Below are 9,316 nucleotides of genomic sequence, written 5' to 3' on the forward strand. Positions count from 1 at the left end.
CTTCATTTGTTTCAGTTTAGATAAATATTTGTTAATTTATTTGTTTGTCAATCCAATCCCTAATTAAATTAGATAAATATTAATCAATTAATCAATGGGCTCTTAGCTAGGTTGCTGCCTCATGCAAGAAATGGTTAAATCAACCTCTCATGATCTTGACAATGATCTCATATATATATATATATATATATATATATATATATATATTTCTTACATTAGACCCCATAAGAAAATTAAGATAATAATAATAATAATAATAATAATAATAATAATATAAAATGCAAAAACACGTTATGATGCCCGAGACTCCCCATGGGATGTGAGCAGCATGATAAAAGCCTAACTTATCAAATCTTCTTTCATGGATAGCCAAGGAGACAAATTAATTAATTATTAAAAGAAAATTAATAAATCTTGGTTGTCACAAAAGAAAACAATATATAGTTTTTTAAACATTTTATCGGGATTGCCAAGAACATAATAATATAAAAAAACAAAGTAAATTATTGAGCTATGTGAACCCATTCTGCCTTGGAGGATGGATGAGGAGTGCGAGTAGGTAAATATTATCCGTTATTTAGAAATATATTAAAATAATATTTATTTTAATATTTTAAAATTTATTTTACATATTTATATATTAAAATAATTTAAAAATATATAAAAAATAATTTTAGATAAAAAATTTTAACAAGAAAAGTAAAACAGATTTAGAGAGTACTTGACAATATAGTTGTAATTGCTTTTCAAATAACTAAATAATATTTTTTTATTTTTTAAAAATTATTTTTGATATTAATAAATTAAAATAATCTAAAATATATTAAATTTTAATAAAAAAATTTAAATTTTTTAATAACACGATATAAACCACGTTATCAAACGTATTCTTAATCTCGATGTCCCCAACAGGCAGCACGATTAGGTAAACAGAAAAATAAAATAAAATACTGCATCCTCTTAAGTAACAAAACAAAAAGGTTCTCCGTGACACTTAACACCGTCAACTCCGCCGCAACGACGTTAATAAAACGCCGTTTTCTTGAAATAACGGAAAAACAATGAAGCATGCTAGAGAATAAATTGTATAAAAGAACCCGAAGCAAACGAACACCAGAGAGAGACAGAGGAATAAGAGAAATAAGAGAGGTTTCTCCGACTTGCAATCCTTTCTAGCTTCCTCTGCTGCACAGCTTTTTCTCTTTCTGTTTTTGCAGCAGAAACCTATTTATTTATATCGAAACTCAAAGGAGATTCTTTGTGCATTTTCGTTGAAGCTTGCTTCGGTTTCGATCATTTCCGGCGTAGAATTTCGTGTTCGAATTTCTTGTTTTCTGAAACTGGATAGCTCGGTTTTTGGAGCTGAAACAGGGACGGAATCTCACTCAATTCAGATCAAAGGTACCTTTTAGCTTCAATTAACTCTGAGATTATTTGTTTTGGCTTGAATTATGGATAGTTTAATCTTAGAAGTTCTCTAAACATTGAATTCTGATTTAACATGAATTATTTTAACTGTAATTCTATTGCAGATTTCATTCATATCTGTGATTTGGTGGCCCGAAGTTCGTTCTTCTTTTTCTGAAGTTGTGAGAGAGGATTTTGATCCCTGTTTTCAAAGCATAAAAAGAGTCAGTTTTATTAGAAAAAAGTGAATGTCCTCTCCGATCTAAGGCGGAGGTGCCATACCTTTTTAAAGAATCTCAATTTCTACGGATCTGATAAGAAGCAATTAACTAGATATTTATTTCATTACAAAATATCTATCTCCGCTTTGGATGGAGCTTCCTCAACAACGTCCTTTCGGAACTGAAGGTATTTTAATTACTCATACATGTTCCTTTTAATTTTTAGTTTCGATTTAGCTTAGCATATGGATTATGAAATGATTAAAACAAATCGCAGTGTAGTGGTGTTATTAACTGTGGTTATGAAGCATGTTCTTAACAGGAAGGAAACCAACACACGACTTTCTTTCACTGTACAGTCATTCTCCAACTGTGCCACAAGATCCAAGACCACCTCCTCAAGGTATTATCATTTTTCGTTTATAGATCTGGTAAAAAAAGAAGAAAAAATTGTTTCTGGTTTTTCAAAATGGAAAAAGATTTTTTTTTCTGGTTTATGGATGTGGGTTCGTGGATGCACGTGACACGAATTGAATGATGGGATATGGGCCAGGGAAGTAGGGTGGGGTAGGGTAAACAGGGGTTTGCCAAATCCGAAAAGGAAAGAGTTAGCAGTTAGCAATTAGCACCATCAGATTGGCCATATGTTGTTTTGTTTTTTGTGGGACCCATCTTCTAGGAGTTAGACACGATGTGACATGTCACATGATTCACATCCACTCCCTCTGCTATGCAGGTTGTAGTTGTAATTCTATTCACAAATCACGATCACGATCACAAACTATTTTCCTTGTGTAAAGAGAGGTGCCCCTTGTTTTCCGGTCATCAAATTTAATTTTTTATAATTAACTATATTAAAAAACAAACAAAATAACACGGAGTAAGAAAGTCTTGGCAAAATGTAAAAATGTTGGTGTTGGGAATAACAACGAAATGGATAAAATGAATTGCACAAATTTCAATAAGAAAAGAGGAGAGAAAATAAAAAGAAAGAAAGTAAAATGAGCTCTGGGAGGCCCATGAAGCTACAATGATAGCACCCTAGTATAATTAAAAATATCATGATGAAATGAATTCAATAACATTAAAGCAGTGAATTATTTGTCGTTTTTAACCACGTGTATTATCCACTAAAGTTATTAATGGTGACATTACTTTGGTGGTGTTGTATTTAGCTCATCAATTTTTTTTTTTTTAATTTTGTTGTGTCTTGGAAATCTTTTTTTTTCTTCTCTTTCTTCTTAGAATTTGTGCTGGTTTCTTTTAACCATTTCTTTAAATGTCTCTATTCCTAGCTTGACATTTACCGAATTGTTTTGAAGATATATATTTTTAACAGTGTTTTGCTAATTTTTTTTCCAGGAAATTTACTCCAATTAATTTAACTAGGTTTTTTTTTGATATAACAGTTTAATTAATTAAGTAGTTAATGATTAAGCAATTAAGAAAAGTAACTAGGATTACTTGATTAAAATTCCTCCACACTGTAAAAATGCTCCTTAATTACTTTATTAATATTTATAGTTTCTTAATTGAAATATTAGGTGTTGGGTCAGTGAGGGGATGGTGGCCGGTAATTTTTTTTTTAAAAAATAGAGATAAGTTATTTTAAATTATTGAGAAAATCAACATCCAAGAGATCGCATCTTGATATAAGGTTTAAAAAAAAGAAAAAAAAATATATTTGAGAATTACTTTTTTTGACGTGTTGAATATACGGATTGTTAATCTAAATAAAAAATTGCAAATTTTGATTTAATATCTTTTCATAAACGAGTAGGGTAATCTTTATGAATCTTCTCATGTTAATTACTCTGCCATAGTTTTGGACATAATTCCACATGTTTTTGTTTCCCTCTTGGTTGAAAAGGAAGACACCATGTTTTTGGATCTGTTTTGATTGTCCATTTGCTTAATTTCTAAATTATTAATTATAAATCATCACTCCACTTGCCAAAACTAGTTCAATTCTAAATTTCAAAGTATTACAGACTTTGGCAAATCTTAGTCAGAATGAATCCATTAATCAGGGTCAGATCTGAACTGGAAATCTTCCATCTTTCCATGCTTGAACAGGTGGCTTCCTCCAGACACATGATTTTCTACAACCACTAGAACAAGTAAGCAAAGCCACCGCCAGAGAAGAAACCAACGTTGAGATCTTGACAATTGAGAAGCCACCGCCTCCGGCACCACCACCCTCGGTGGAGCACATCCTCCCTGGAGGCATTGGGACGTACAGTATAAGCCACGTATCGTATTTCAACCAACGAGTTCCAAAGCCAGAAAACACAATATTCTCCGTAGCTCAAGCTAGCAGTACCGATAAAAATGATGAGAATTCCAACTGCAGTTCTTATTCAGCTAGTGGATTCGCACTTTGGGAAGAATCCACATTGAAAAAGGGAAAGACAGGGAAGGAGAATGTGGGAGAAAGATCCAATATTATCAGAGGTACTTAATAATTATCTGTACTTTCCATGTTCTGTCTGTTTACTTTCCATTGTTGTGCTTTGCATGTGCATGTGCATATGTGCAAGTCCATCTCCCTCTAGCAACATACAGCCAAGAGATGTGGTGTTAAATATATCGATGAGGTGTTAATGTAATTGCAATCCAAGAGACGTAAGTGGAATACAATAATACTACATGTCAATCTAGCTAGAATGAGCATTTAGTTACTATACTCGTTTAATATTGAGGATGAGATTCAAACTTGCTCGATAATCAAAAGCTAGTCGCGTTGTCCATAGAAGTTCCATGTCTAAAATCTCATAAACTTTTAAAGCTTTTCTATCTTTTTTTTTGGCTATATTATTTTCTATCTCACAAAACTCTTTTTATTTATTTATTTATAATTATCATCATTACCGCCACCACTGCAACCTAACCCAACCTCAAAATCTTTGCCCCAAATAGTTTTGGTTGATTTTAGCTTGATCGATGAGCAACAACAAACTGTAGTAATCATGTTAGAAACATAGTCATGTTAGGACTTCACTATTTGGTTATGTCCATGGTTCAAGTTGGTTCGGATCATCTCATGCTCATGTTATATTACTACAAGTTCAGTTTTGAAGACCAAAGACATAGACCAGGTCCAAACTGCGAAATCAGCCCAAGGTAGTCTCATTACATGGCTTCTCTCACGAATGGTACTCTAGGGTCTAAAATAGGCAACCAAATAACTATGAGGTTATTATTATTATTATTTTAAATAAAACAAGATGTAGTTTTCAATATGACGAGTGAGATTTAAATGAGACTAATAATATGACATTGCATGGTAAATCGGTCCAGGACTTCATAATATTTTATTTGAAATTCGAATAGGTAGACCACGGCATCATAAAAGTTCTGTGCTCTTTTTTTTTTCTCCTCTCATATTGATATTATTATTATGGACCATAATAATAATATCAATATTGTTTTACAATATATATAGATTTCCCATTTATTATACGTAACTATTTTTCAAATAAAATGTCTTTTTAGCAATAATAGAATAAATTATTTAGTATAAAAATAGCGGGGCTAGAGTTCTGGGCCGAACTTTTAATAAGCTTTAAGTCCACTCGTATGGCCCAAACAAAATATCCAATGACAGTATTGTTTTAAATGATATTTCGTACAATATTTTAGTGATAATTGGAAGTATGTTTGGCGCGTAACAGAAGCGGCAGCGAAGACGGGTCAGTGGACGACGTCAGAGAGGCCGTCACAGTCTTCATCGAACAACCATCGCAATAGTTTCAGCTCTCTTTCTTCCTCACAGTCTGTTTCCTTCTCCTTCTTCTGCATGTTCTTGGGTTTTCTTTTCTTACTGTTAAAATATAATGATGAGATTTTGTTTTGTTGGTAATCGAGCAGGCCACCAGGGCTGAAATGTACCCAGAGCTTCATAGAAATGATAAAGTCAGCCAAAGGTAGTAACTTGGACGATGATTTAGACGATGAAGAAACGTTCCTCCTTAAGAAAGAAACCCCTTCTCCTATCCATAAAGGTGTGTGTGTGTGTGTAGAAAATAAATGTATAAAAATTCTCTTATTTGAAAAAAAAAAAAAAAAGTAGTATTATGTGTGCTCTGTTTGAGTTACATGTTTGTGGAATTGAGGACTTTGTTTTTTCTTTTTTCAGGGGAATTGAGGGTAAAGGTGGACGGAAAGAGCAATGACCAAAAGCCTAACACGCCTCGGTCAAAGCATTCTGCAACAGAACAACGTAGGAGGAGCAAGATAAATGACAGGCATGCATTAATTTCTTACATTGAGAAAACCTGAGGATCTTTTCCTTTAATCAGCTACTTTATAATGTTGTTGACGTCTTGTTACAAGTGAAGTTTCAGTAATCTAAGAATGTTAATTTGGTAAAGTAATACAATTCCATTCAATCTCTTCCTTTTGTTTCTACTGGTAAAATTATGAAGGCTGATGGATATAAACTAGAAAAGGCCCTAAATAAAGCTAATTAGTTCAACTTTTCTTGTTGAATAATTACGACTGCTTCTGTCAACTTTATGCTGTACTAAAATTTCAAAGTTAATTTTCATGCAGATTTCAGATGTTGAGAGCGCTCATTCCTCATGGCGATCAAAAGAGAGACAAGGCATCTTTTCTTTTAGAGGTACATACTCTTCGTATAAAATTATCATTCTTTCTTTCAGTGTACGGTGTAAATGATGGAGTCCGTGAATCATTTTACAGGTCATCGAGCACGTTCGGTTTCTACAGGAGAAAGTACAAAAATATGAAGGATCATACCAAGGATGGAACCACGAACATGCAAAACTGGGGCCATGGGTACATTCTACATGACCTCCATATTTTCCAATGTTTTCGTGGCCACTATATCGTTTATTGAATGTGATAATCATTATTGTTACAGTCTAATAGTTGGCTCTCCTTTATTTAAAACAGAGAAACAATACTAGGCCCGTGGAAAGTTCTGTTGACCAGTCTCGAGGCGTGAATAGTGGTGTTGGTCCTGCATTATTGTTCGCTGCAAATTTAGATGAGAAAAACAAAACCATTTCTCCTTCCGTTAATCCTGGAGGAGCACGGAATGCAGTCGAATCTAATATGAGCTCTGTTAGTACCTTCAATGCAATGGATCACCATCCGAACCTCGGACTAACAAGTAAAGCAATGCCATTTCCTATCTCGCTGCAGCCGAACCTCTTCCATCCTGGCGGGATCGCAGGTGCAGCAGCACGGTTTCCACCCAGACTGGCATTTGATGCGGAGAACACGGCAACTCAACCTCAACCTCAACCATGCCATGCAATATCATGTACCTCTGACGGGGCTGTTGCTAGTGATAAGCTGAAACAACAGAATCTGACTGTTGAAGGTGGTACAATCAGCATCTCTAGCGCGTACTCTCAAGGGTGAGTTTGCATATTACAATTTATTTTTCCGATAGCCTGATGATAGGTCAAAATCTTTCAAGGAGATCATAACTAACACAAAATTCAATCACTTCTATGGTGATCTTTGAACCGCCAATTTCTTCTAGCACACGTCTACTAGCTGCTTTAGGAATTATAAATTACCTGTCTCTGTAGCATTGGACAATACATTCCCTATTCATGTTATACATAGCTTGCTGCTGCTTGACTGTTTCTAGCAGTCTTGAAATTCATGCAAGGGGAGAAAAGGTACATGCATACTTGTTCGGAGATATTGAACTTGCACCTTGATATCTTATGTTCAGCAGCGTTACTCTTGAAGATATCCTCTTCTGACCTTCTTGCACAATTAGTTGCTAAATATTAGAAGCGTAACTTGAAGGTTACTTCTAACAATACAGGTTTTGTTTCTACAATATGCTGAACTATATATGAATCTTTTCAATTCCATGAAAATCCTTTTTTCAGGTGTTTGCAAATTGGTTTCTTTAGATTCTTTCCAGTGACTAGAAATAACATTGTTTTGCGGTGTTGCTTATAGCTTCATACAACGTAAATTTGTAAAAAAGATAAAGCGTAGCATTTTTTGTTGCTCACTTATTATGGGAAGTACGTAGCCTTCTCTGTGGCCGGCCCTATAAGAAGAGAATTTGTTGAATTATTATGAGTCAAATAACGTACCCTGTATTGGCATTAAACAGGTTGCTAAATACTTTGACGCAAGCTTTACAGAGTTCTGGAGTAGACTTGTCTCAGGCCAGCATCTCAGTGCAGATAGAGCTCGGGAAAAAAGGGAATAGCAGACAAACTGCGCCAACATCCATTGTTAAGGTTTATTGGCATTAAGCTTTGGAGTAATTTCAGTTACCGTTTCCATCAAATCACTCCTAACCTTTTTTCTTGTCTTTTTCACTAACGCAGGATAATAACGTCCCCCCTAGCAATCAAGGCACAATACGTTCAAGAGTTTCAACCGGTGAAGAATCTGATCAAGCCCTGAAGAAGCTCAAGACAAGTAAAGGATAGAGCAACAGTTGCATAATTTTTGTCTTTATTTTTTTTTCACTTGATTTTTTCATTTTTTGTTACCCTGTCCTATCATGGGGTTAATTCATGTCTTCTCCTGGCTTATAAAAACTGCCCAGTTGAGACTGAGATGACTGTACATGTAGTTGCTTTCATTTGATGGAATGCACAGAAATCCTAGCACACATATATGTAATTTTTCCCTCCTTTTGTGCATCGTTATATTCATAGAGGTGTCCATTGTGGTGTTTAATTAGAAGCTGCCTTTTCATCTAAACCTTTCTACTCATATGAAGTTTATAAATAACTGTCAGAGTTTGTGATTACAGACAGGTATATGGTGTATTCCACAAACTAGGAATAGGGGAAGAGAGATGCTGAAATCTAAAAATGGGCTCATGACTCGGGGTGATGTCCATCGTATGGGTAGTCTTTTTTGCATTAAGATCACTCCCTGAATCGATTGGACTTACTTTCGCTTGAAAGTTATGGTTTTGTTGAGTTCTGGTCTGTTGATCTGAAGCTTAATGTGAATGGCGTTCGATATCGGTAAATGAAGAGTCCAATAATATTTGTTATTGCGTTGCCTCCTGACTGCTTCGTGATGTGTATTTTGTAACCTACATAGTTTTTTTAAAAAGTATTTTTTATTAAAAAATATATTAAAATAATATTTTTTATTTTTTAAAAATTATTTTTAATACCAATATATCAAAATAATCTAAAAATATTAAAAAATATTTATAAAAAAAAATTAAAATTTTTGTCGGAGCAATTTAAAAAAACAAAACCAAAGCACAAAGGCTGATTGAGATTTCGACCGGTCCCTCTATAAAAGCAATTCTAAGGCAACGTGTCTAATGATGTGTGCATGTGTGCTTTCATTACTTACCCTTTATTTTTTATATCCAGGGTCCTCCTGTTTTTTACCCATCTTCTAATTATACCTTTATTTAATGGTTTTTTTTTTCTAAAAAAATGGATACTTACCCAACAACTTGATGATAAAAAAAAGTTATACTAACTACATTTAAGGTCTATAATTTAACCATGTATTAAACCATAAATAAAATGATTTGAAAAAAAATCATAAAAATACACTTGTTAAATTCTAAAAATTTGATTGTGAGATAATATAAATAGAAAAAAATACTAACGAAAAACTCAATACATCAACTTAGAGAAAATTACTAAAAACCTCTTATTTTAAGTATTGGAACACTACATATAATAATTTTTCATAATTACACTTTC

General features: G+C 33.6%; 1 protein-coding gene across 2 annotated transcripts; it reads left to right on the forward strand.

Annotated features, from left to right (window-relative positions):
• Positions 1–1,105: 1,105 nt before the first annotated feature.
• LOC133676011 (transcription factor BIM1-like) lies at positions 1,106–8,315 on the forward strand. Of its 2 annotated transcripts, XM_062097583.1 has the most exons (12): positions 1,106–1,401; positions 1,533–1,815; positions 1,951–2,031; positions 3,705–4,082; positions 5,303–5,402; positions 5,499–5,632; positions 5,767–5,875; positions 6,183–6,252; positions 6,333–6,428; positions 6,546–7,015; positions 7,738–7,867; positions 7,958–8,315. In XM_062097583.1, exons 2-12 carry the CDS (start codon positions 1,779–1,781, stop codon positions 8,060–8,062), a joined length of 1,710 nt encoding a protein of 569 aa, XP_061953567.1. In that variant the 5' UTR covers positions 1,106–1,401; positions 1,533–1,778; the 3' UTR covers positions 8,063–8,315. The 2 variants fall into 2 exon arrangements, with proteins under 2 accessions (XP_061953567.1, XP_061953569.1); XM_062097585.1 differs by lacking the exon at positions 1,106–1,401 and having other exon boundaries at positions 1,537–1,815; positions 1,937–2,031.
• Positions 8,316–9,316: the final 1,001 nt, after the last annotated feature.

Source organism: Populus nigra, chromosome 16 (assembly GCF_951802175.1).
Source record: "Populus nigra chromosome 16, ddPopNigr1.1, whole genome shotgun sequence".
NCBI classification, from domain to species: domain Eukaryota; kingdom Viridiplantae; phylum Streptophyta; class Magnoliopsida; order Malpighiales; family Salicaceae; genus Populus; species Populus nigra.

Coding starts and splice junctions, on each gene's coding strand:
- LOC133676011 (XM_062097583.1), top strand. CDS start 1,779: ATGGAGCTTCCTCAACAACGTCCTTTCGGAACTGAAG. Junction 2,032..3,704: donor TCCAAGACCACCTCCTCAAG/GTATTATCATTT, acceptor ATGCTTGAACAG/GTGGCTTCCTCCAGACACAT. Junction 6,253..6,332: donor AGGCATCTTTTCTTTTAGAG/GTACATACTCTT, acceptor ATCATTTTACAG/GTCATCGAGCACGTTCGGTT.